Source organism: Echinococcus granulosus (assembly GCF_000524195.1).
Source record: "Echinococcus granulosus chromosome Unknown EG_S00033, whole genome shotgun sequence".
NCBI lineage: Eukaryota > Metazoa > Platyhelminthes > Cestoda > Cyclophyllidea > Taeniidae > Echinococcus > Echinococcus granulosus.
Window position 1 is genome coordinate 555,236 of NW_020170413.1, and position 27,772 is coordinate 583,007.

Consider the following 27,772-nt stretch of genomic DNA (forward strand, 5'->3'; position numbering starts at 1 on the left):
TGGGCGCTTGTTTACTACTTACATGTTTGAGAGCCTCCAACGATTATGCCATCTGCGGTGTAAACAGAATTGGTGATCGTCGTCACCGAAATTGTTTTATACAATTTGTTTTTTTTTTTTGAATGTCTACCCAATCGTCTCATATCAGTTTTGCGTGAAAAACCACTTTTATGCTGTAAATGGGTATACAGAGCAGGAGGAGCTTCATTCCATTGTTGTGGATATTCGGTCCTGGCAGATTGAAAGGTTCCGGTTGTTACCAACGCAATGTTGACGGATAACGCAGATTTGCGTTTCACTGAGGCTGAATCCACTTGTAAGTAAGGAATTCGGATCATATCCCACCTCTGCGACAAAGGCAGACGAATTGAAGCGTCTCGAAGGGGCTCCTCTGTGGCTTCCACTCTATTTGCGAATTGCGTTGTAGGCACGCAGTTGCTGGGTGCCGTATGCCAATCTGCATTCGCTGATTTATTTGTCGAATGAAATCATTCACCTGGATCAGTCTTATCCTCTTACAGCACTAAGAGTCCTGTTTTTCCATTACTTAAAATAGTGAATGAATTCACTACTAGGTTTAAAGACTACTGAACTGAAGACGGTCTTCTGAATTGGGGCGATGTCTGCTTCTTATCTCTGACAGACCAGACTGATTTGTACGAAGTTTATGGTATTGTACGTAGTGGTGGACATCTAAAAGCTCCTCTAGTATTATTTCTGAATCACTATTCCTGAAAGTCGATTCTCCTTCTTTAAAGGGAGAGGTGGGATAGCACTAGGTCCAATTTGTTGCCAAAACTGATAACTCAATTTTATCAACAGCGTTCGTTTTTTTCCCCAGCTTGTGATACGAAGTGTCCACCGGGTTATTGGCTCTATGGCAACTGTTCGCGTGGACAATCACTGGAATGCAAACGTGAGTTTTTCTTCACGTTCTTGTGATTCTTCACTTATCATTATTGTCCCTCTCCTAGGCTGCTCTGACGGCTGTCCTGCAGGAATGTATATTGCACGACCGTGTACACCGTACAGCGATCTTGTGTGTCGAGGTAAAGTTTACCCCCTCCCCCATTAATTTAAACGCAGTTTATCAGGTTGAGTGTGAATTCGTTCGAGATTTGGGCTAAATTATTGAGGGTTTATCGGTCTCAAATGTTCAGGTTCTTCTGTCCTTCCTGTCATGCGTGACCAGATACGTACGTCTGTGGGAAACTTAGTGACGCCTGTGAAATAATAAATTTATCCAAAATCCACTGTAACCTAGGAGTATTCATAAGAAAATCACCTTATTTTTACAGTTTTTTATTAAATTTGTGTCAAAATATGTTAAGTTAACACCTCCGCCACTATCGTCACATATGTGTGACACATTCTTTTTCGTTATGTGACAAATAGTTGTTCCACATTGGTTGGGTTTATAATTGTAAGGTAACCAGGCGAGGCATCTTCGTCTGAGGAGGGCATTGACACCCTTTTTTGATACATCTTTTTTGTGGGCGTCTTTCCCCTCAAGCCAGGGTAGCGATCATGTAAACTACTTTGGGAGGGTAAATTGGGTTTTGAGAGACCCTTAACTTCTGTCTTAAAGTATTATTAACTTATAACTGCTCGTCTAATTAACTTTATTTGTTTTCTCTTCATAATGTCTCATTTATGAAATATGAATCGGCTCTAGCCCGCAAAACCCGATTGAAATGTTTTTTATCACTTCAAGCTTGCAGACCGCTGTGCATTTCAGAGGAATTCGAATTCACACCCTGCAAAGGATCCAGCAATCGTGAATGCAGACGTAAGTTCTGTGCAAATGCATTTAATACGGTTTAGTTCAACAGCATTTACTCAAAACACAACTCTGCTGTGATGGGTAATGAGGAACACCTTAAGGATCTCACTATGAAAGTTCATGGATTTTAAGAACTAGAAGTGCGAGACCTTGGAACATCACTAGCCGGAATGTTCATCCAGCATTGTAAGGTTATCAAATAAGTTTGTACGGTCTTCTAAGCTACGGAGCAAATATTTAGGATTCATTCATGCCGAAACTCGATGCTGCTAATTCCTTCCACTTTTGTGGGCGTGTTTTGTTTCCAGAAGCCAAGAACCAACCTGTTTCTAGCCTTCTCAGTTTCTGTTCCACTTTTATTGCCCAAATAAAAGGCAAGAAAAGATGACAATCACTTAGCAAAACATGTTCGGAGCATAGACGATGATGAATTGCAAAATCATTTCTCCAGCGAATGAAGAACAAGCAAGTGGACAGCGTTAATTATGATAAACATGAGAGAAGTGAGGAACACATTGATCGTTTTTTAAGCTATCTGTCATGTTTTGTGCACCTGGGTGGGATCCATCCGCATAGCCTTCTGGACGGTAACTTCTCCCGCCGCATCCTCAAAAACTGTGCACCGGGTTCAACCAACATGGTACGTTATAAGGACTGAAAATGAGGTAAGAGCACTGAAGGGAACAAAGAGGGATACGGTGCTGGTGGACTGACTGACTCATCTCATCCATACTTTGTGATGAAAACGAACACTAATTTTGCTTTTAGGAAAGGACATCATTCCAGAACTGGTGATCCCCCACAAACGTCGGGTATGGTTCGAGGATCAACGAAAGGTTAAGGATGTGTCATTCATTCTTACTTCAGAGACGCTGCGACGTCTGCCAGTCAATCGGACTATCGTTCTCGATCGGGGTTCTGGCTATCAGGTTCCTCCACATCTTTTGTTCAAATTCGTTTTTTAGAAAGATTCTACTTTTTACCCACTGAGTGTCTTTTCCCATTTTTCAGGTGCAACTGGAGTTTGAGATGGTTCAACTGGAGCCCATCCTCGAACCCGTGAATCACTCGGCAAGTAATGACAATGCGCACTTCCTCGCCTCGGCACAGGAGGGCGTCAGTGCTTCGGAAGACCTCTACAGTCGTCAGTGGTTCGGTGGCAGCACTGCGGACGCCTCCATTTCGCACACACAGAGCGGTGGCTTTCACGAGAATTGGCATCGAGCCAACGAAACGCTGGCTCGCCTCTGTCCCTTTCCCATTCCTCCGGTCTACCATCTCACCATGCTTGTTCACAGAGTGGGTTATGATGCCCTCAAGGTTGTTACTAATGATATCAAAGATTCACATAACTTTATCATTGAGTGCTCTGCTTCAACTGTAGGGTTTCCGGCTGACTCCAGCTGCTACTGTCAATCGTATTCCATTAGTAGATTTACCGCTCATTCCTGTGTCAACTGATTTATTCCTGAAGACGCAATGGAGCACAAAAGTCGGGAAAGAGGTGCATCTTTTACGTATGGGAGGGTATTCAGACCAGGTTTCCACGCTATCATTCTGAAGATTGAATCGTGGGAGAGAGTACCATAGTATATTTTTACTACTTCTTACCTGTTCCAAATGAATTTTAGCGTTCATCCAAATCAGCTAAGAAACGGAGGTCGATTTAGTGTAATGAGTTTACAAGAAGGCGCGAAGATTCCTAAGCTCAACATCAGTTTGATTGATGTTTCAATCATCCAGTTACTTGAAGACCGTACATCAACAATTTTCCTCCCTTTCTGTCCCTTTTAGAATGTTACTACTGCCACTGATCCAGATCAGAGTCTCCCTGGTTACCGACCCATTCTAACCAGCTGCACCACCTACGAGCAACATGGAAACTTTCCACCCCTTGGATCTACACCTTCTACGTCGGAGGAGCGTCGAGACTTCTATGGTGACGCCGCGTTTGCCGGCTTAAGTGGCGACTTCGGTTATGGAGACTATCGGCCACTGAGAGGTGGTTTTTATCCCACCGCCGCAGCGGATGATGCCTACGTCTATGCAGCTCAGAGAAGTCGATTAATGGCAGCGGAAGCACCAAGTATATCTTGTCTGGAACCGTCTAAATTACCCGCCGTGTTTGGGCCAGAGTGGAATGATGAACTGGCTGCTCCGCAGACGGCCTTCTATGAGGAGAAGATTCAGTAAGTCATTTTGCATTCGCCGACTGATAACCAGTGTCCGATTTATCCTTGAAGGCGTCGTAGAATGGCTAAGGGAATATTGCGGATAGGTCAACAATGTAGAAGGCCACGTTTCTTCAGCCAGACTCCGTCCTTCATTACCACAAAGTTACTCTTCTCTTGTCTGATTTAATCACATGATAGGCGTTGTGGGTATAATAAGGGTTTCGGAGACTGGCTAAACTTTCACCAAAATGGCTGCTATACTGTGAGCTGAGACCCGCATTTGATCGGCCGTCTACGAAACGTGTACCCTTACAATTCTATGCTTCTGAGAGGCTGTGCATCCATCATTACATAATACCTGGAGTCTTCTTCCCCCAGTTTTGTGCTTTTTTTCCCAAGAAACTTAACCACAGCTCGCTGTTCTACTAGTGCCGGTCTTCTTAGCTAACAGCGTGCAGATTGCCCTACGCACGTCATGCACGCAGACTATTTGCATTCGAACTAGGGTCCGGTTGTCACTCGCTATCATCACAGTAATACGCCTCTTGATATTTGAAGAATTGGAAGTTCTAAGGAGTTTTTGGTCACGAATCTCTACCTGAACTTGACTAAAGTGGATTATCGAAGGTGTCTACGCCCTATTGGATCTTCTGAATTGTGTTAGTGGGAAGACTGTATGAATCCAGGATTCTAACCTCTTTCGATATGGTAAACCGCCTTGAGTACTTCATTCTTTTATGGACCTGTTGGAATCACGGTGCTTCTTCATCGCCAAGGACCTGATAATGCATATTAGCCTGGAAGTTGTTTTATATTCGCGTGTACAAGAGCTAAGAGATCAGTGCTACGAATAACCATGAGTAGGTTTCTCGGCACTTTCTGGATTGTAGTCAAATGTGAGACAGGAACGCGAATCGTCTGATGTCATTTCAGCACTGTTTGAAGCCTATTGCATCCATACGCAATGATACGGTCTATTTAACTCAAATTTTCATTCTGCGGTACCTTTCTCCACTTTCACTTAAATGGTAGTAACTTCGCCTAGGTGTGCGCAACTAAAGGAGGCGTGTCGAGCGTGTTTGGTGAACTGTGCGGAGGAAATAAAGAGTAGTTCACTCTCCTGCAAACCGACCGCAGGACCGGCGGATAACGGACGCTCGGGTCGGTTAGAGACGTGCTTTGATTGCTGTGCGAAGGACAACTGCACGTACATCTGTGGGAAGTATTCGGCGCATCGATGTCTCATGCGTCTTTGTAGTCGTGGTAAGCTTTGCAGATTTGTAGATTGAATGCAGCTGTGGACCAGACTGGGTCAGATCAGAAGAAGAGAGATCAGAGGAAAATTGATGAATGATTGAAAAAGTAGACGGTCCAGTCAGTATTTGATGAATGAAAGAACAATTGGTTGACTCTGAGACGGACGAACGAAGAACAAATTGACCTATACATCGGAAGATGAATTCGTAATTTCGACAGGTTTGCATGCTGATGGATTTATGAATGAGCTAAACAAACTTATTTGTTGATCAGGACTTGGAGTAGAAGGGTCAAGAACAAATGGACGGATGAGTGTGTAGTGACTTCGAGGAAGATTGAGCAAGGGGCAAAAGTGGAGTAATCGGTAAATGAAATGGAGAATGGTTAAATGGGTGGCGATTCGAACGAATTGGCTCGCGGATGAATGGATGAATGAGCAGTAGAATGATGGAAGAATGGATGGGTGAGCAGATGAATGAAGGACGGAGAAATGATGATAAGGATGACTGGATGGATGAATGAAGTGTGAATGAGCAGATAGATGAATAGATGGGTAAATGAATGAACTAGGAGAGGAAAGACGACCAAATGATTTGATGAATAGATAGGAGCGGTATTGATAGTTGAATTGGATGACTAGAAAAGCTTTGCGGATGTTTTAATTTTTGTTTTTTTTCTTTCTAATCTTTTCAGGGACGCGATTGGACTTTCGTCTCACGCCCGAGTGGCCCAAGGAGAACCCTTTCATCTGTCACGTTCAACCAGCATCCAGTCGTCCAATCTACCGCCTTCGCTGGTCCCTGCTGCACAATGGACATCCGCCGACTAAACAGACTTTCTTAGCCAGCTTATCATTAAACCAGCCAATCAGTGGGCCTCAAGGCGAGTCCATTTGGAGTGCGGGTAGTCAACCTTCAACTGGAGCAGCGGGTAAGTTGCCTTGATAAATTTCAGGCCCACTCATGTGATTTAGATGGAAAAATTTTGGTAATGGAACCGAGGTGGATAGGGCTCTATTCCTTGTTTGGACAGTTGTCAAATTCATTGTTCTTGCCTCTTGTAGATAACGTTGTGAAGCGCCTTCCAGATGGAACGCTGAATCAACTGTTTCGAGGGCTGTTGAACGTGGACTACACTCTGGGACTCTCACACATTCCAGACATTATCAGCGGCTCTGCTAATACCCAGGCTGCTTACTATTGGAGCACGCAGGCGAATTTCGTTTTTTTTCACCATTTTTCCACTTTATGGAGTCAGATAACTTTTATGTTTTGGGTCCAGCAAAAGTTGTCGTAGCCCATGAGAAAGCAGTGTTTAGAAGTCTTTCGATGGGTTTAATCCACATAACCGTAATGTGCTGTTATTGTGGCCTCAGGTTACCGAATTTTGTCCAAGTTAGGGACAAGTTTTATAAGGGACATTTTCGCCTTTTCTACTTTTCCAGTCTGAGTCTTGACTCAAGTCAGCTTAAACCTATTCTAGGGACAATCAAGTTATCCTTCAAGGACTTTCTCCGCTTTTTAACATCATGTCAAACAAATTCCCCCTTTTTGTGACGGAGGCTCCTGCTGATTTGCATATCAACTCAAGCTGACTGCGTTGCAGCTCAGAGGCTCCCCGAAAATTGATCAGTTTCTGTATTTTTTTACCTTCCAGACAATCCCCCTCCTCCAGAACACCATGGCAAGCACTTTTGGCGGTAGTAGTGGCGGTCCTCGTGGCGGAGTTGGGGGAGCCGGGGGCTACACAGGTTCGGGTAGCAGCTATCCCTTCCTTCCGCCGTTTGGATCCACTCCAAGTGATTCATCTAGTGGTGCAACCACTCCCAGTATCCTAGTCTGGCCTTCAAAGCCCTTTGAAGTGAGTACGGACCTCTGGCGTCGTCTTTCAGCAGCACCATGCGCGTCAGCCGATCATTTGTTGGAGAAGCTAAACATCTACACACCTGCATTGGCACCTTACATCGGCATGACTGACGTCCAGGTAAGTGAAATAGGGGGCGGAGGTTTGTCTTCTAGAGTCCCACAAATTGTGTGAGTCTGGAAAGCGACTTTGATATGAGTGGATTGAAGGGCTTGGAGACCATTTTCACAGGTAGTTTTGTCAGAGCTCCATGTTACTAGCGTTAATATAAAATCATGAGCTATGAAATTGGTCTCCCTTGTTTCTCTGATCGAGTTTTGAGGCCGATTCTTGACGCTCACCCTAGTTTCTCTTCTGTGTTGGGCATTATCACTAGAAGTCCAGTGAATCGAAATCCGCTGTGAGGTAGAATTGAGGGTCATATAATGATTTTAAATTATAATCAAAGAGCCTTTGACCTTGATGAATGTTGTGCGTCTTGTAGATCTCCATGGCGGTCAAATGCTGTGTTCTGTTGGCGGACTGTGCTTGTCACGGCTAGTCAACGTCCTCTAGCAAGCACTCTGGTCGTAGAGTCATTTACCTAAAACCCCAATAGCTCATTTGAATGCTTTACACATGAGGCAGCCGAAAGATTTTGTCCGGTTTTCTTATTAATGAATTATTACAGAAGTCTTCTTGAAATTTTTCATTCGTTTAAACAATCTCCTTTACAATCTCTGCTCTAAAATAATTTTGCCAACGGGATGGGAGCTTTTGAATTTCATTTTGCCTTGGGGTCTCGAGTGAAAATCTGGCCTAGTGCTTCCATTTCTGTCTACCTCACTCCCATCACTTGGCGAAATATAAGGGGAGATCGGAAGGTGGCGCTAAGCAGTATGTTCCTCCTTCCCGCCCTCAAGAATATTTTCGGAGTGATCAGTCAGGTCTCTGTCTGAAGAGAGGGGATTATTCTTGTATACCTTTGCGCCATGTAATCTGGGCCTCAGTTGTAATTGTTTGGTCTTGGGTAGGGAATTCTTGACAGTCATCTGTGTCCGTGGAGAATCAGTGATAGGACTTATCTCGCGAATCGCTCAAATTCTTCCAGCCATTTGTCTGCGTGTGGTACCTTCTGTTGACGCATATCCCTCCCTTTCTAAATGTTACGTTACGAAAAGAATCTGTAGCTTTGGAACTGATCAATGTGAAGGTTCAAGCTGGGAGAAGAACAGGATGGGGAGAGCGAAAAAGAGTAGCAAGCCCATAGATTGACGCAGTCTATCTACCCTTCATTGGGGTTGTATTATCAACAGCCAAGTCCCTATCATTGCAGCGATCTGTACAAAGACTCGACGAATTTTTCTGGCCACCTGATCAACTTGTAAAAAACGTTCCTCTTTAATCGCAAAGACGATTGTTTGTTCATAAAACAGGTAATAACAAGACCCTAATCTTGCACTTTTACTTTCTCAACAGTCTCGTGGCGATCAAGACATCCACTACTTTAAATCTGCACTTTGGATGAAATTTTGGGAATATTTTGCCTTATGGATGTTTCTTTACAATAAAAGGCAGGATGGGAGGAGGTGGGGTGGGGGGTTCTATGGAGGCTCTGTGTTAGTGCGTGGATATGTTCGATGCATTCTAAAAACAATTATATCTTTCCTCCTTTAGGTCAACTATCGAGCGCCTTACCTCTACTCCATCTCACATGTTCGCATCAAACCGAAGGTATGTTTACTTCCCCTTCTGTCTCGTTCATTCGAATATAGAGAAGCCAATCTGGACAGTTTGTTTAAAACGTATGGGATGCGTTGATGTTGTAGGAACAATTTTGACCTCACAAAAATACTGTGTTGACTAAGTTGGCACACGTGCAGGTGCCGCGTCCTCAGAGTGACGACTACATCGTCTCTTTCGGGAGGTCCCAACTACCTCTTCGTCAATGCCAAATTTTAGCCAATCCTGAAGCGTATAGTCATCACTTCAACAGCAGCTCAAAAGTAGAGGTTTATGGAGTTTTAATCGGGTGAATTGGAGGATCGCAAATTGTGATCAAATTAATCACTTGGATTTTCCCTCATCCACACTCCTGGGTAACGCAGGCCGCATAAGAACGGTGCATTAGATAGCTTGTGCGCAGTTTCCAACTTTAACAAAATATTCCTCTTACTCTTTTCTTCTTCACAGCTGAATTTTAGCCTTTCCAAAGACTCCTCCTTCCTTGGAAGCATCTTCGAACCCGCCTCCGTGGAACGTGGTCACTCACTACGCGCCAGCCTGGCTCTTAGCTTGAACTACGGTCTCAATGACGACGTGGTGATGCAAAATCTCCAACAGTCGCAACAACAACAACAGCAAAGTTTTTGGGTCATTGATTTGGCCGGTCAGGTGTCACACTTTCCGGGTCTTTTTCGATTGAAAGTCTACCCTGAGGAGGCCGGAGGAAGTGGAACTGGCGGCGGTGGAAGTGGTGGTAGTGGAGGTGGAGCAGATTCCATGGAGGAGGTGGAAGAACATGAAAAAATGCCCGATGGAGAACCTCTTTTGGACTACGAGGTGGGAGTGTTTGAGGAAAATAAATTTGAGGTGAGTAAACATTTGAAACAGGAGTTTTCAAAAGTATAAAACCAGTACGTCCAAGTTTCTCTCTCGTTTCGTTAGATTTTAAGTGGTTTTCATCAACCCTCGTCATGGCAAATTCTTGTAACTTAGAAACTTGTCGTATTATTGTGTGTTGAGGTGTATGCATTGGGATGCACAAACGAAGTGCGTCGGTCTGTCGGAACGGCAATCTTTTTTGTGCCCTCCAATATTTTACTCTTATTTTAAGTCCTTCCATCATAAAACGTCAGTTGAATCTGGTGGATCCGATTTGTGCTGTATAAGCTTCCGGCCAAGGTGGTAGCATGAGGATGTGGTACCAAAAAGTACCTTCTAGTGACGGTTTGAACAATATGAAAGATCCTGGCAACTGGAAACGTCATGAAATCCAACTTCCATCGACTGGAAGATGGCACTAGACTCCAAAATTGTCAATTAGTTGTTCTTTAGTTCTTTTGCGTACTGTATACAAATATGTCATGAATTTCAGATCCATTACTGACTGACTAATTGACTAGCACATTTGCACTATGTTTTTCCACAAATCTCAATCCTTTTCGTTCATTTTTCAGCTGCGTATTCTGATTCCAGCTCCCAGCGAAGAGCCTGACTACGATAAGTCTTTTCGGCTGATCATTTTGGATGCCAAAAATCGTCTAGACATTCGTGTGCGTCGCGCCGTTCAACCGCCTGCGGAGATGCAACAGAGGCGCATGTACACCGTCTCCTCAAGCAGTAAGCAAAATATTCCTCCTTTTCGATGTGACTACTAATTTTACAGTAGTATATTGCCTAGTGGGTAGGACACCAATTTTTGAGCGGATTCTGTTCAGCAACTTGATGGTGTTATGAAAAATGATGGGGGCGCGAGAGATGCTTGGAGAGGCTGAATGCAGTCATGTCAAACAGTACGACAATTTTACCTCATATCATACAACTAATGTCATCATTTATTATTTGGCGTTCAACCAGGCTAAATGATTAAATGTTTGATAGATATGACAATCATGATGTTTGATCGTATGGCAAAAGCGTTGGGGAATAGGCAATTGACACACATATCTGTTGATATGCGCGCTCCAGTATAGGATGTACTGGTCTGGGGGATACAAATTGCTCCGAATGCCCGATCGACCAGGAAAAAATCACCTCTTGTGCTGGTTCAGAGAAACTGAACAGTGTCAATTAAAGATTCCTTGAAAGTCGTTGTAGCAAATGAAAAATCAGGCCATCTTTAGCCTTTCGTGTGACTGTATATTCCATATACACGTTGAAGTGTTAGGACGCGATGTGGAATAGGGTTTCAAAGCTGTAGGTTTAAAAGAGTGGGTTACCCTGTAGGTGCTCTCTCTTCCCTCGCGGCTCTTGTGCCAAGTTTGGCCGCTCGGCAACTTCGCGAGGCGAACATCGCTGCACCAGTGAATCGATTGGTCAGACGAGGACTCCCAACAACTGCAGCGTCGACGGCAGCGACAACAACGTTCACAGTTAACCGAGTGCTACCCATTGGACCTCCTGCAGAGGTTGTCTACGTGCTGATTCTTTTCCTTCTCCTTCTCTTTGTCATCCACGTTTTGGGGCACATTACTCAACCAGGTCTGTGTTCTGTGACCATCGCTTCTTTACATTCGGGTCGTCAATTTTTGTTTTCAATTAATGCGTCATAGATGAGATGCTATCTTGACTTCCTAATGACAATATTTGTGCTTTTTTCTCCTGAACCGCTGTTAAGCTTACTGACAGCCTCAAATGTTGATCTTTCTGAAGATCCCTCGCACTACTGGATTGGTTGCACACCCGCACAGACCTCTGACCCCAATGCCACTACCTCGGCGGCCATCTTCACCTTTCGACCCCCCGACAAGGTCACACCCCTGACCTACTGGCGACGGGTCTTTGTATTGGTTATCTACCTCTGTCTCAAATCGGCCTACACCTTCAGTGTTACCCTCACTGCACTCATCATTGTAACGCGCTACTTTACGAGGTAAGTGAAGAGTCCGTGTAGCTAATTGTGGACTTTAATATCATTATTGTCTTTTATTACAAAGAGAACCGGCCCAGCAGTTGGCCAGTATGGCGGAGTGGAACGGGCTGGGTGGGCCTGATCACAGTCGGTCAGTGGTGAGCATCGCGCGTCAGAAGCTGCTCAAAGACGCAATGGACGCCTACCTCAAGGTGGAACTGCGTCGACAACAACGCGAGGCTCTCGAGATGCACAAGGCCTGCTCTGCAGGCACCGACAAGATGTTTGACAAAATGGAACAGGTATTTCTGTCTTGCCTCTTTGTTCCATTCCTTGGGACGTGATTGCCGCAGTTTTCAGCTCATCTTTTACAGTTTTATGTCTCAGTTTAGTCCCATTTTCATGCCACAGTTAGTTAAGTGGTTGAACGGGTAGGTGATTGAGCTTTCCATTGTGAGGTAATGAAACAGTTGGGAAATCTGGTGGTCATAGATTCTCTATCATCTTGAAATTCAGTGGATTCTGTGGTGAGGTAGGGACCAATTTCTTTCGTCTACGGACCTATGGAAAAACACCAGGTCTTGTGACTTTCGGCCATATTTTAAATCAAACTAGTAGATTTTTCCGACAATTGAGGGGCTATTTCAATGTCAACTTGACAATAAGTGAAATAACCACCCACCTGTGTTGTGCCTGATCTCAGTATGACTTCTTGGTCTTTACTTCTTTATGTGCCCCATGCTGCGCAAATCTGTATGTTTAGGGGTTGTCTTCTCATATCTATTGGGGGTTAAAGTAAATTGCCGCAACTTTTGAGATTGAGGCCCGCATCTGGTTTCAAAACCCGGTATATATCATGGCAAACTAAAGATGGGTAAACAGCTAGCTGAGTTCTTTTATTTTAGGCCTTTGACGTAGCCTCAAGGCGCTCCGCCTCACGTCGTAGCCGCGTTCTTGTCTCTCAAGCTGTTGCGGAGTACGCGCGAGTCGCCGCTGCTGCCTCCGTCCTCGCCTTCGACAGTGGACTGGCAAATTTTAACACCACTGCACAGTGGGCGCTGCGCCGACTGCGTGCCGATCTGGAGGCCACGGAGGGCCTCCTTGCCACCTCCGATTGGTTGGCGGGCGCACGGCTCATCTACGAGGAGGTGGCGCGACTACGCGGCCTTGCACCTGACCCGGCGGACCCTACGCGACCCTTTCTGCAGTGGGCAAAGCTCTTGCCACCTCCCCTTTACGATTCGATTTATCATACCGGTGGTGGAGCCCCCGTATTTAGTCTGCCCCCGCACCTGCCTCACTTTGATCCCGATAAGATGCGACTGCCCACACCACCTGTATGGAATGAGGTGGTAGAGACGGGCGGAGGAGGGAGCGATGCCGACGCCTTTGAGACGAGATATGGACCCTCCTACCTACCATTTGTCTCCGATGCTGTGGATGTGGTGAGTTTTGAGTCGGTTCTTTGTTCCTTCGCAATCGGTGCGTGTGGGTTTCTTCTTGTTGTGTCTCTGCTTCAATTGCAGATGAACAAAACAACTTTAAGATTTCCCAAGCACATACTTTTTTCACAAACAAATTTTTGGTCTGCTTTTGATAAGGTGGCAGCCGTCTGTGGGTATCTACTAATCACAGCTTTAAAACATTCACTCTTGTAATTGGCGAATTAGGTAAATCTTAGATCGTTGACTCACATTTTAGTAGTTTCGGGGGATCATTTTGAAATTCAAAGTTAAATAAACTAGACAATTTAGTGTTGATTATTACTAAAGGGATAGAATGAGGACGCGACCGTAATTAGGTTCCAAAATGGCATGCCTGTAGGACGGTGAACAACTAGCCTGGTCAGTGTACGAAGACGCCGACGGCAGGTCCGACCAAGGCGAGACAGACTGGCCAAAGGACCTTCTTCAATCAAGTTCGAAGAAGAAACGACCCTCAACACACCAGCAGGCCGAGACCTCCAACTCCAAGTCCACCAGTGCAGACGGTGGCATCGTGGACGTCTTTCAACTCAACTGGATTCATCTCCTCTGTTTCGCTCTCTTCCTCGACGGCTTTTGGCTCGTTCATCGTGTGCTTCACACCGTGGATACGGCGGAACGGATTCTCTATGGGGAGCCTATTGTCATCGACTGCACGGATAAAGGTTGATGCAATTAAGCAATTCCTCCATTTTTGCTTTAAATCTTCGCTTACCTTCTTTTCTCTCCACCTTCGGCAGGTTTGAAACGACGATTGATGAAGAGGAACCGTTTTCGGAAAGGCGCAAAGTCGGCTTTTAAGGCGGTAAATTTGTGCACGCCTTTGGCGACGCTTCATTATCATCCTGTTTGTGGTTACTAGACTTCGTCTTCGTTTCTGTCTTGTAGTTCATGCGACAGGACTGTGTGAGACGAATTTGTGCTGGTGCCTTGACCCTTCTAATTGTTTGTCTGGCCTCGGCACATGTAAAGGATATTCTTTCGGAGCATGTTCTAGACTACACCGGTTATTATGACAATCTTGTAGGTCTTTTTTTGACATCGGACGTTTCAACAGACATGACCTTTCCTCGTGGAGATATTTTTCGCGCCTCTTCTCTATGTCTAGATGATGGATGTTCATCTGCATGCGCGTTTTGTCAACTTGCACATTGTCAGCTCGGCACGCCGTCTAACACACCAGGAGTTGGCCACCACAGAGGCCCACGCGGAGCATCGCTATCAGGAGGCGCAATTCCTCCTCTACCATTGGACCGGATGGCTGAATCGGGTTGAAATGGAGCAGTGTCGGGTTCTCCTCCTGTACAAGGTCGGTTAATCGGTCTGCCACTTTGGTCAGCTGTTTCTGAAGGCCTCTATATTTTACACCCCAATTGGAGTGACAGTTTCCAGTAGTTCTATGGTGAAAATTGGAGAAGGGCTTTTAAATAATTCTTTTTTTCTGTCTCCCAGGATTCATTGTTTTGTGGGTAGGGAAGATTTCAAACCTGGTTGATTGACGTTGTTTGATTCGATGCTATTGGTGCTCAATGCTCTTTTTATAAAAGTGTGATGAGCTTGGGGGAGAATCTTCAATCCATGCTCGTCGAAGGCGGATTACAATAGACTAATTATTTGGACGGCTATTTTGAGTCTGTGGACTTATATTTATGAAATTTGAAATCTCTACTTTATGGAATGGATAATCTAAATCATAGATGATTTTCATTTGATGGAGTACTCTTGGAATCTCCTCCTTTTTTAATGAAATGGCAAAATGCATGTATGAGTAACCCCGATTCCTCGCTCCATTGCAGGAAGCTGCACGGGCTCTACGTTCCAAAATCGTCGCTGACGAAGGCCTTTTGGGTGGCGGGAGTGGTGATGTTGGAGGAAGCACGGAACACTTCGCTCCTCTGCCTCCATGGTCTCCAGCTTCCGCATCAACGTCTTTCTCCTCCACAGTCAACACATCGGCTTCTAGCGAAGCCTTCGTGCCACGCCACTGTCGTCTGTCGGCCGCGGAGCGTGCAGCAGAGCTGCGTCAGCTGCGACGCCTCGAGCCGCCCCACTGTCCTATCAACGTCATCACACCGAGACTCTTCCAAGGGTGAGTTGCCTTAATTTTTTCTTGAAAAATCGCCAAATTTATTAGTTGATGTAGAAATCTTAAAGTAGGAGTGATGGATCAGAGGTGGATAAGGTAAGCGTTGAGTCGCTTTCTTCCATCCACATGCAGGAGGTGATCTGGCTGAAAGAATGGTATAGAAGCCGAAGTGTCAGTGCATCAATCCATCAGATTTCTGCAGTTGGTGAGTAAAAAGGGAAGGGATATCTTAACGAAGGACTGGGTAAGTTTATGAATCAGGAGTGCGTGGATCAGATTGAGATGGATCAGAAATCGACGAATCGAGAATTGATAAATAGATCGGAAATGGTAAACTGTCTGGTCGTGGATGAATGGGTTGATGTGATGAACGGACAGCAAATTGAAAGTGTTGAAAGTCAATTCCCACCACTCTTCACTCCTCATCATCTACAGGTACAATGCTTCGGAGTACTTTGCAGAGGTGGTCGCTCAGTCGCGTGGCTGGTTGTCGGCACTACAGGAGTGGGTCAGCGTCTTTCTCACTTGTGTATTCGCCTTTGTCTCCACCATCATCTTGTGGAACTCTCTGGGCGCCGTGATGTGGTTCTTTGCCCTTCGGTAAGTGATTGACACCTCCATCGTCGCTGCCTTATACCTCCCGGTGATTTGCCCCCTACCCAACACTTAGAGCATGGATTTGTTGCCTGCTCCCTCCAATTTATTCCTCCGCAAGAGGATCAGACACGCCCATATCTACCAGTAAATGGTCTCCACATTTTCTTATCTCAAGCAAGAATCACAAACCGTCATTAATTGGTTTTTATACTGGTGACGTTGTGACCCTGTCGAGCTCCCAACCAGAGTAGGGAAAGTAAGATGAGTTGACGGCCTGAGATATGGGATGGTTTTGTCCTCACACATTTTTAGGTTTTTCTTTGACCTTGGCCTTATGGTTAATAGTAGGACATTTAGAATGTGCTTGGTTGTAACATTGGCCAATTGGAAGAAAGCGAACGAGAGAGCAAGTTTTGCGATGCCTTAAACTGAGTGGGAACTGCAAGGGAAAGAAAAAGCTTCTAGAGGACCGAAGTAGGGGGTGGAGGTAAACTCTATTCGTAAAGCTATCAAATTCGAGTTGCATCTACCGAATTCATGAAAGGATTTGTGAAATGATATTTAGAAGTAAGAGCAAAGTGATAGAGTAGATCTGGAAGAGTATCAAGCCAACTGATTGAGTGACGCATTTCATCCTTCAAGTTGCATAAAGGCATTAGAGTGAGGTGCACTGAAAACGGTGCGAGCTTCATCAGTCGTCTGACATTTCATGTAAACAATTTCCAGTAATTTTTTCCATCCCTTCAAATAACACTGCATATCTCAGCATTCGTTTGGGTGACTCCTCAATTTATGTAAAATAGGAAGTTGTTGTGCATCCATAAACCATGATGGAGGTCATTTTCTAAATCAGTGGGAATGCGAACACGAATATTCTTTAAAAAGAATAATTGCGTTGCCTTTATACGAGTCTTGAGGGCCATGTGGATTGTTGCGCTTTGATTATTCGATCACATTTGTCCTTGCAGGCACATTTGAGTAGTATCTCATCGTACTTTTGCATAAATGATGAAACAAATCGAAAGGGTGTATGAAAGGAATTGTGTCCATCTTTCCTCGAATTATAGATTTAACCTCATCAATAGGAAGGTCTTCTACGAGTCCGACATCTCAAGTTGGCGCAAACCGAGTGTACCCGACTGCTACTAGACTCCCGCTGCTGAAAGTCCGGTATTTCCTCGTTCCCTCTTTTTATGTATCTACTTCATCGCCCCACTTACCCTCCTCACTTTCTTCATCAGTGCATGTGTCACTGGTTGTTTGTGCGTTAAGACGTTTTGACCTCTTCCATTCCTCCTTTTACCTTCATCTCAGTGCCAAGAGAACATCTGTGATTGAAGCTAACTTGCCGGTGAGATATTTGAGGATAATTGTTGATGTAAACTGAAATGCTAGTGGCCGTAGTCCAAGGCTGCGTGAACGTGTTGCCTGGATCCAATCGAAGCAACTAACCGGATAAAAAGGAAGATGGATATATTATGACAATGTCTGTAATAAGTGAGTGATAACCTTGGATAATTACCTCGAATGTGGTTATCGTGGCAAGAAAGATTGGTAGGATTGGCTTTTAAGTGTTTAATCCAGACAAAATTTGACGTTGGAGCTCGAGTACTAGTCTGAGACCGAGTCCGAGCTCCTTACTGAGTCCATGTCAATGATTTCAGCTGAACGTATTGAATGCAATAGATTGGCCTTGACCTTCGGCCCTGGCCTTCGAGAGGTTGTCGGTGTATTTACTTTTTTTACCCGTGTCCTATGTTAGCCAATCGAGAGTGAGGGAGAAGGGAGGAGGAGGAGAGTGAGAGTGGGAGCTCCGGCTCTTTCCTCTTTTCACTAATTAGTAACCGGTTGGAGCGCCCATAAAATTGAAAGAAACTGCTTTCCGGAGGATTGCAGACATCCACATTGGCATGCTCGATAGTTGTGGGTGGATTAGTTTTGTCTACACCGTCACCAGCAGAGGATGTATGGTCGCTCCTCCCCATTGCGTGTAGGTGGCCGCAACAATTACTAGAAGCGAATGAGGGGTCGCTGGGGCCCCTCTCCTCCTTTTCCACCCTACTTTCCTTCTTTTTGCTCCATCATATAATCCCTACCTCACACAATGTACAGATTGTTGAAAGTGACAAAGAAGTATTCACAGTGGACCGGACATGCAGCGGTCCCTGCCAAATTCCTCATGTCAGCATTTGCACAAATAACTGAACAGACAGCCGCTTTCGTCTGTTATTACTGACGAGGGTGTCCACTTTTGCAAGTTTCTATCCAGTAGTGCGGAAGAAGTGTACGTGTCCACGTCAAACTTCAACAGACAATGAACAGTTCTAACCTTGAGGTGGGTTTCTCAGATCGTCAATTGTCTGACGGATAAAGACGCTTATTCATTCAATTATCTGGTGGTGCAAAGAATCCACCGGAAATAAAAAGTGGTACGAGTCTAAATTCACGTGGAGCAGTGGATGCATCCCGAGGTAACCGGTTTACTTTCCTTCTGGCAATTAATCTGACCATTTACGTGCCACCTTCGGTGGCAGTGTCGACATACTCCATTCATCCACTACGCTTGTGCTTTGAATGTCTGCAAGCTAAAAGAACGTTACTGTTGGATTTTATGGACCTCAAGTGGAGCTTGCGTCTTCGATGAATTAGACGGACGGTTAGTCTGTCCCCTTCTGTACACTGCTGGGCTGTCACAAATTAACTCCAAGCTGTCATGTGTTGGATTTGTCGTTCCCTCTTTGCTTGCGCAAACTGCTTGGATGCGTTGCTTTTTGCATCCGGCATTGTCATGGCAATCGCCAATAGTGTATTTCATGGACTAACAGTTTGGCACACATGGTTAACTGACCTGTTAACATACAAGTAGACCAACAATGCTACGGTGACGATGTTAAAGGCGACAGTTATTCCACCGAACATAATCGACTCTCTGTCCAATTCACATCCCTCAACTGGGTCCCTTTATGATGCCGAGTGATTAACGTTAATGTGATCTTCAAATGCAAGCGTCTTCGATGCCTTTCCCAGAGGCATCGATAATGGACCTGTTCAAGAAAGAAGCTTTTGAAAGTATTTATGCTGAGTTCATTACTACTCGAGAAACACTCTGTTGGACACGTCGCGGACACCAGCCACAGTGTGTCCACAAGGCTGTTTAGTTAAACAGACATTTAGCAGAAGAAAAAAGTAGCAAGATTTACAGAAAAAATTCTCAGCTACTCTGAATACTTCCTCTTTCAATTAGGTGAGTTAACGACCTCATCGTAGAGACGATAGGCAGTTTAAAATCGGCACACATTTATCCACTCTTCTCTTTAGGTGGTAATGGTGCGTAAAGTGATGGCAGAGGTGGTAGGCACAACTACTCGATGAAGGGTGGACTGCTGGAGTACTGAGCAGGAAGTCCGCTCTACGTGAAACAGGGAAGTGCCCTCCATTCAAAGGCGTCAAATGACTCGATGTGCATGTATCGGTCCTCGCTATCAACATCACAGGACGGAAATGCCTCCTGTCCCGACTTCCTTCTGGTCTATTTAGAGTAGCGCACATAGTGGTAAAGGAGTGAAATTGAATCGCATTGAATTGAGTGTTTGAGCACAAAAGTGGATTCACAAGAAGCGGTGCGGAGTGGAGGGAGTTGGAGGCGGGAGGGCTAGCATGGGTGAGGCGTTGGAAGACCATAGGGCTAGTCCAGCCCTAGAACTACAGTACTATGCCAGAGTACGTTACGTGGGTGAATTTCGATGCATCATTTAGAGGCCGAGGCGTCGCGTTTAGAAATTTGCATACCTTTCATAATAATGAAATGCTGTATTACCCACTTCACCAAAATGCCCGACAAATGAAGCGACAAGAACAGGGAACAGTTGACGATTAAAGGATATGTGGGGGTCGGATTAACGGATTCCACCAGCATGTTTTAAGAGGAAATGGGGGACTTACCATAGATGAGGCGGTGGTGAGCTTCGTGACATCTCATTGAATATCCTCTTTCCCTTTCATCATGAACACTTTTGTTGTGCCGTTTTCTATATCCTTCACCACCTCATTCCCTTTATGTTTGTTACCATTTACCTTTATTTTTGTCCTGCAATTTATGCTAATAGACTGTGTAAGTCGAATCTGTTCTGGTGCCTTGAACCTCCCATTTGTCTGCTCGGCACCGGTGCAAGTGAGGCATATCTTCTGACTGTCTTGTAGGTCTTTTGATGCAATATTCAAACATTTGAGAATAAATCCTCCAATTCACATTACAAAAGGCACCTTCTACAGCCGATTTTCTATTTTACCTTCGCCACTGCTCTTTTACTGCACTTTTGGTACCGACCAGCCCTCTTCCTAAATTACTCTTTAATCCATTTAACACAGAAATTTTCGGTCTTTAACATATTTAACCTACATTAAGTACCTTGGATCATTTTCCTTTTGACTCCTCCGACCACTTAGTATTCAGCCGACTTCGTTGCCGGCTTTCGTGGGTTTTTCAGAACAGGCAATTTGATTGCCTGCTTATTAACATCCCGTCTGTCATGTAGGCCTCACGGTCAATCAAAATTGGCAGCTGATCACTCTACAATCACATTCTCTACCCTTTCTCCCTCCTTTGATCGCGTGAATGACAACACTGGATAATTATCTGAAAAGTAGTTGTCCAAACAGCCAGCGTTAAATGGGTAAAGATTCAAGCCTGCAGGCCAGACAGGCCTTGCTGTTGTATTCCAAGTCCATGTCAGTGATTTCAGTTGTGCATGAAGAGCATAACTGATTGATTGTCACTTTCGGCCTTAAAGTGGTTATTGTCATGTTTGCAGTTCTTTGTCGCTACTCGCTTTTAGTCAATTGGGAGGGGGTTAAAGATGAAGAGAGTTGGAGCACGACACCCATTTCTCTCGAATCTTTGATGACTAGCAAGCAATTAAGGCAGAATATCCGCCCCCTCCCCCTCCACTCTCCTCCATACTGCCTATGCGCTTCGTCAAGTTATAACCAGATGTGATCTACGACATATTTATTGACATGACGGTTTTCTTGAGGGTTGTTACTACAAGCATTCTATCGCGAAATCACACAAGAGCTTCAGTTTTACAAAAATATAATATTGTACTTAATCGAAGGGTGCCACGTTCAATGTCGCTGTTTGAGCGTGGACATGTGCGCCAGTTCCTCACCTAATGATTTCAGGTGGGGTGGTGGTGGAGGTCGCTTCACTGCTATTTTTGAGGTATGATTGGCTTGCTTTTTTTCACTCCCTACTTTTAATCAAACTCCGTAGTGAGTGTCTATATTGTTTGCTTCGAGCCAGTCACAAAGAGAGGAAAATTAGTCAAACTCCTTCATCTGCTGAGACAAAGGGTTGCGGTATGAATGGATAATGAAGCATTTTTAGGTGCCAAACACTTTTCGCACACTCATCTTTTAGGTTTTAAGTAGCGCATTTATTCTTGTTTAGGAAAATTTGGTAATTTTTTGATAGACATAATTTGTCAGACATGCAGCGGACAATAAAATATTTGATAAATTGAAACAGCTTTGGGTTCCACATTTGCTTTGGATTCCACATGAAAAGGTTAAAATTATCTGCGTCAGGGAGAAAAAAGCCAGATTTTGGGTTTCAAAGGTTTGAATAATCTGTAGTTAATGACACACTATTCGGTAGTGTCGAAGGGCCATCGTTTTGAGATGCAAGCCCTTCTAAATTGGACTGTATAACGTTCAACGTTGCCAAAGGGATCAAGTGAGGAATAAAATGTAATTAGGTTTGAAATTATCTTGCTCGTAGGACAGCTAACAAATTGTCTGGTCCTTGTTCGAAGACCCCGATGGCAAGTCCGACCAAGGTGTGACTGACAGTCCACTAGACATCCTTCAATTAGGCTTCAAGGAAAAAATGACCTTTAACTCACTCAGAGACGGAGACTTTTAACTCCAGGTCCACCAGTGCCAATGATGGCTCCACGGACGGCTTTCAAATTGACCAAGTTCTTCCGCTCTATTTTGCTCTCGTTCTTGAAGGCTTTGGATTGTTTGTGGTGTCCTTCGTACCGTGAATACATGGGAAGGGATTCACCATGGGGACCATATTGCCATCCACTGCAGGGATAAAGTTCTACTTTATGTCTTTCTCAACCCTCCTTTATTCTCACCCTTCACAGGTCTGATGAAGATGGATCATTTTTGGAAAGGCACGAAGGTTGCTTTCAAGAGGGTGGATTTGTGCAGTCTTTAGGCGACGCTTTATTGCCAACCTATTTGTGGTTATTACACCTCCTCTTCATTTTTCCCTGCCTTCCCTTCCTGGGTAGGAAGAGTTTAACTCCTGTTAAGAAAAATTTTATTTAATATGACTGTACTTGTTGGTTAGTACTCCTGTTTTAATGGGAGTAATGCGGTTGTATCAAGATATTCATATTCCTGTTTTTCTATAGGTGGACCAAAAGGGCCAATTTTTGGCAAAAGTATTCAACTTGTGGATTGGTTAAACTTTAATCCACCTCCTCTGTCAATGTTCGTCCAAGTTAATGACTTTTACACTTCTTATCCTTGGGAGGAAGTTAAGTGGCAATTTTCAATCACTTAATGCATCAGCGAAATAGGCTAAAATTTTGCAAGTTTTTTGAGCAGTAAGTTCGCTTCGACTTTTTACCCCTTAGATTTTCAATGCTTGGTGGTAGGTTTAGCAAACACCAAGGGAAGGGTAAAAGACTATTTAATCTCTCAATCAAGAATAATTTGAGCTAAGTGGAAGAGGCCGCAAACCCGATCTACAACAGCAACTTGATCTAGCACCCAACATTAAAACTCACGGTCTTTGACCATGAGAAGTCAAGGATTTTGATGCTTGTAGGTAATGGATCCATAAAGAAGGAATTCAAAATCCATGGATACTTAGCTTGGGAATCAACTCCAATTAATGGCAGGTTTTTAGTTGAGTCTGTTATTTTCAGCCTTTGGGAAGAAGTGTGCTTTATTAAACCCTGTATAATGAGTGACTGTAAATTCCTCCATTTATCATTAGACCTGGAGTTTATCTCCGCCTTTTGACAAAACCCCTTCGAGTTGATAGCTTTCGTGCACCCAACCTCCGCTCTGACAGAAAGTGGAAAGGTGAAATGATTTGAATGATGAATGCATGGGTCAATCGCAATCGTACTCTCAATTACAGGAAGCTGGATGAGCTCTCTTTTCCCATTTCGTTGCTGACGAGGGCTTTTTGGGGTGGTAGGAGTGTTGACAATGTTGGAGGAAACAAGCGACACTTCTCTGTCTCTATAGTCGTCAGCCCCTATATCGACGTCTTCTTCCTCCACAGTCAAAGTAACGGTTTCCAGCACAGACTTTGCGCACCGCTATTGTCAACCCTCGCTTGCGAAGAGCTCAGCGGAGCTGTGCCACTTGTGACGCCTCAAACCGTTCCACTGTCCTATTAATATCATCGCACAAAGGTTCTTCCAAGAGTAAGTTGGCTCAAGAAGTCTGACTGAATGGACAGACGAAGGGTAAATAGATGATTGGATCAAAGATGACCAGTAAAGTGATGGGTTGTTTCGTCCACTTTTAACCCTTTATGGTCGGCAGATGGTCCAAATGGAGGAATAGTGGAGAAGCTGAAGGATCCACACACTTGTCCATTAAATTCCTACAGCCGTTGGGTAACTAATCATGAGTTTTATAAAATGAACGATTGGGCGAATTGATGAAACGGTAATGCGTGTGTCGGGGGTTAAATGGATCAGAGGAAGGTGAATGGAGAATAGAAAAATAGGTCAGAAACAGTGCATTATTTAGTCATTGGCGAATGGACCAGGGATGAAAATGTGGAGAGAGGGCTTTCTTTTCGTAGCATCCCCCTCCATATTCTTAGGAAAAGCATGTTATTATTGAACTCAGCCAATTTTATGCGCCACGAGGGCCATAAATTGATTCTCTGACGTCCAATTATTTGTTTTGGTTCATAAAATGACCGGTAGATTATCGTTACACATCAAAACACCCAATAAATCGTGCAGACTCACAACAAATAAGAGAGTTAGTGACTTCGGAACAATTCTTTAAGCCTTCTTTTGGTTGACCGACTATTGATACAAATGCATAATCCTTCCACAGTCTGCGAACGCCTCTGTTACACAACTAGTTACTGCTAGAAGCCAAAGCAAAATCTAGCCCTAGTTACATCCATTCGTGACTCTTCAGCTTAAAGGAATTCGAAGGATGATAGTGAGCGACGGAATGGGGCAGCATATCCCCTCTTCCTCCCATCTTGACAAATATGCGACAGGGGTTCATGGGACGGCTTTGAATGTTAAACACTTTTTTCACACTGGTTTACCTATCCTCACCATTTGTAAAAGAATTTTTCTCGAGTAGGTAGATCTAAGTCTCAGTTGCTTTGGTATTCAGCAGGTGAACAACTACAAAACATTCTCAGCCACGTAGACATGAAGTGGTGGGTGACTTGGAATTAGGGTTTTGTTTGGTGGGTAGTGTGCGGACCATCTGGCTATGGACAATAAAAAAGACTGTTTATTATGCAGCACCGTCTTTTATAATCTACGACAGCGACATAAAACAAACCTGGCTCTTGTACACCACCCATCACAACTATTATCAAGTAATTTAATTTTAGCTATGAGGCTGAATTGAAGATCACTTAGATGCATAGTTTGAAGGACTCCTTTGCCTTAGTGAGAAGAGACCGGGCTTGCAATGCTATTTTTTGACCATTTTTTCATCAAACGGAACTTTTAAGTATGCTACAATAACCTAAAAAGTGTCCGATCGCCTTGACAACACAAACGCGGGTAACTGAGCCACTTAACATGTCTTCTGTTTCTAGTCGCACCAAAAGGTGGAAAACAACTTTACGAGAGAAGAAAACATCGGTTATATTATCAGTATGGTGCTAGTAATAGGGCAGAAATGTTAGTCCACTTATTTTAGTCGTTTGCGAAGATATAGGGTGAATACTACTGTATGCAACCAAAATATCTTTGACAAGCAGTGGGTCCGTATTCAAGACCTACCTGCATCGGCTCTTGAAATATGATCGGCTTTGGAGTCGAAGTCACTGCTTATTGCTTTATCTCGTTGAACCAACAGTACAGACGTTATCAACTCTATCTGTAGAGTAAAGAGCAATCACATCAGTAGATGTTCAACGCAACCCTGTCGCTGATTAACGGAGCCTCTTAAAATAATAAATTGCCCTGGAATTTGAAATTGTAAGCCTTGGGTTATTGGAAACGTATCAGATCCGTCCTCATTTTTCCCGACATCTGTCAAGGTGTAATTTTCTACCAAATGAGCACCTAGTTATTTGCTAAGTTTCAATGGCTGGACAGTGGGCATGGATTCAAAAGCTAATGTTAGTGGTATAAGCTTTCCTTAGATAGAGTCAGAGCAGTTGGACACTTGCATGATGACCGCGCATAGCAGACACCATAGCATCGCGATCGGTCCCCGAGACTTTGTGTCGACACAGCTGAACAACTTCACACCTCATGTCAAAAGTCTCTCAATTACTCCATATTCTTTGTTATCGTTCATTAAGAACTTACCGCATTTTAGGATCTTTTTGAGATAATATATCACCAGTACAAACTAATGCTGAAAGACAAATACCAATTACAAGATACAAAAGACATGACAGGTCACTAAGGATAAAACATCGCAATAATTTTCACTAAATAGCTTTGGCGATGCGGATGACTGCCTATGCGATCTCTTAGTAGAATCACCACTAAATAACGTTAATCCATTCTTGGAAGTATGTTGTGATATTGTTAGGTAAGTATGAAATATCATCTTGTACTTTAAGTTATTATGGCAATGTCCTTCAAACGTCCGAAGTACTGCAAAGGGTTCAGCACTGCTCTTCACTGCCTTGACTCACACACATTGGGCAAAGGAGGACATTCTTTACTAAATAAGTGCTATAAAAGTGCACAGGGAGTCGAATTTGTAGAATCTCGAAAGTAATTTGCCCCTCAGAGGTTATCAACCTCTGCTCAGTCAAGAGGTTTGTGCATACTGGCCAATTCTCACCTGAAATATCCATTCAAACAAACGTTAATTAAGCGTACCTTCGTCTTCCTCATTACCTTTCCCTTGCCCCTCTGGATAGTGTATGCGTATGCTATTTCAGATGGGCTTCTTCCCTCCGCGAGGGTGTAAATTACGTCTTCGTATCTGGTCGGAAGTGTAACCTATGCTAGCACACATTTCGTTGTACTGAAGTTTGACTGGTTGAATATGGAGTTGTGTATTGCCGACGAGGTGGTCTGTCGGTGCGATGAATTTTACCACTTGGATTACATTCACGCTCCACGGATGATGGAAATTGCGGTGTTCTCCTGACAGTAGGATCGGCCTGTCTAGCTGTACTAGGTCTTCTTCTCAGTAGACATTGGACTGCCTCTGCTCGCCGTCGTATCTCTTCTGTTTGATATATGCTAGGCGTCTGTAACACAGAGGGCCATTGAAAATCTGTACCATGCCTTCTTTCAATCTCAGCACGTACTGAGGGACACTGTAAGTTGCGACTTTCGCGTTTAGTAAAAAGATGTCGGTTGATACTGTGAGCATTTTGAAATATAAAACAGTAGTTGGTGTATGGACTGTAGACCTATCTACAAGCAGGCATCGTCCAAAGCATAAATCCCAGTCTTGTGATTGGGGTTCCCAGGCGAAAGCCTTTGGCAGTCCAAGCCAAGTGTAATTTATTCTTTTCAATTGTCCATTGTCTTGTGAATGTCTAAGTGTTGCGTTTGTCATATAAAACCCAAGGGGCTTACAAAGTTTGGTAAGGGGTGGGCTTGCGAAATCAACACCGTGATAGCTGTGCACCGTTTCAGAAACTCCCTGTTGACAAATTTAGCAAATAACGAAAGTGAAAGCAACCAATTCAGTGTCTTGTGTCCGCACGGGTTGTGCCTTGGTTACTTTTGTGAAGCATTTTACCATGACAGGGATATAATAGATCCCTCTTTCTGCGGTCAGTAGAGGATCCACGATATCAATGCCCACTGTCTACTCTGGGAAAACCTGTGGACATGTACTATGCAGTGATGCGATGGCTGTGAGGTGAGGCTTTTCAAAGCTGCTGTAAGCAACACAGGTTTGGTAGAGATCAAGTGAATTAGGGATAAGCGAAGACTACTAGTACCTTTTGATCGAGGCATCTAGCATCTGGTTTAGTGTATTCAAGTCCATTGACAAAATCCATATAAGCTTTGAAAGGGAGAAGATTTACTTTAGCTGCCACTGATGAGACAAATTCGACGTTCATCTCTTCCAGCTCTGATTACGTAATCTCGGAACATGAAAAGTACGGCAAGAACTACAGCTTTAGTAGAAGGATGGTATTAAAATATGGAGATGACAGCGGTTTTTTCCTCCTCAGGGGTTAGAGGCGTCCGCACCGTCACTTGTTTGGTGCAAACTGGCACCCTTCCTCCAAAAAGGGATTTTAAATAAACAAGTAATGCACAATAGATACTAATTGGCAGTTCAAAAGCAACACCTATTAGAAATCTGGAAAACAAGTACCCATATTTTCTGCTAATTCGAACTTGCAGTACGCCATTGTACCATCTTAAGAATTCCCTGAAAGAGCAAAAGGCAAAATACCTGAGTTGAACATGTATTGGCAACGTAGAGAGGGGCTATAGGCCACTAGTATGGCCCAAGGGCGTGCTGACCAGTCTACGAACAATCACAGAATCCTAACTGCCCTTCACACCACGACAAAGAGTAGACCAATTTGTAGTAATTTAGCTGCTTGTATAATTCTCAGTTCTAGTATCAGGCCACTCGAGGCTACACTACTATGATTTAACTTGAATTCGGCCACTATGGCTGTGTTACTGGCCTAGACGGCCTTCTGTAGGTCGATAATGTATATTTTTCCCAAGTCTTGTATTGGGGGTTGCCAATTAGGTTGGGGGTTGCCCACTTAGGTGTAATGTAATACTTATTTTG

At 44.1% G+C, this 27,772-nt stretch overlaps 3 protein-coding genes across 3 annotated transcripts in view; 2 read left to right on the top strand and 1 right to left on the bottom strand. All coding sequences in view use genetic code 11, as the record gives it.

The window, feature by feature from the left end:
- Window positions 1-267: 267 nt before the first annotated feature.
- Window positions 268-16,945, top strand: EGR_04942 (hypothetical protein; the record flags this gene model as incomplete). The annotated part of the gene is made up of 25 exons (XM_024494191.1): window positions 268-316; window positions 842-916; window positions 975-1,049; window positions 1,715-1,789; window positions 2,552-2,712; window positions 2,795-3,082; window positions 3,578-3,972; window positions 5,003-5,220; window positions 5,908-6,144; window positions 6,278-6,435; window positions 6,871-7,197; window positions 8,734-8,790; window positions 9,250-9,648; window positions 10,236-10,398; window positions 11,005-11,259; window positions 11,431-11,650; window positions 11,715-11,931; window positions 12,535-13,074; window positions 13,454-13,778; window positions 13,854-13,918; window positions 14,002-14,136; window positions 14,222-14,422; window positions 14,910-15,202; window positions 15,635-15,799; window positions 16,864-16,945. 25 exons carry the CDS (start codon window positions 268-270, stop codon window positions 16,943-16,945), a joined length of 5,175 nt encoding a protein of 1,724 aa, XP_024351428.1.
- Window positions 16,946-19,771: 2,826 nt separating this feature from the next.
- On the bottom strand, window positions 19,772-24,453 carry EGR_04943 (hypothetical protein; the record flags this gene model as incomplete). Its single annotated transcript, XM_024494192.1, has 3 exons — window positions 19,772-19,883; window positions 22,610-22,882; window positions 24,368-24,453. 3 exons carry the CDS (start codon window positions 24,451-24,453, stop codon window positions 19,772-19,774), a joined length of 471 nt encoding a protein of 156 aa, XP_024351429.1.
- Window positions 24,454-27,471: 3,018 nt separating this feature from the next.
- The window catches only part of EGR_04944 (Abnormal spindle-like microcephaly-associated protein), a gene marked incomplete at both ends in the record, with an annotated part of 17,574 nt that continues 17,273 nt past the window's right edge, over window positions 27,472-27,772 (top strand). Inside the window, one exon of the mRNA XM_024494193.1 lies at window positions 27,472-27,544. Coding sequence (XP_024351430.1) covers window positions 27,472-27,544 — 73 coding nt within the window. The remainder of the gene's footprint in view (window positions 27,545-27,772) is intronic.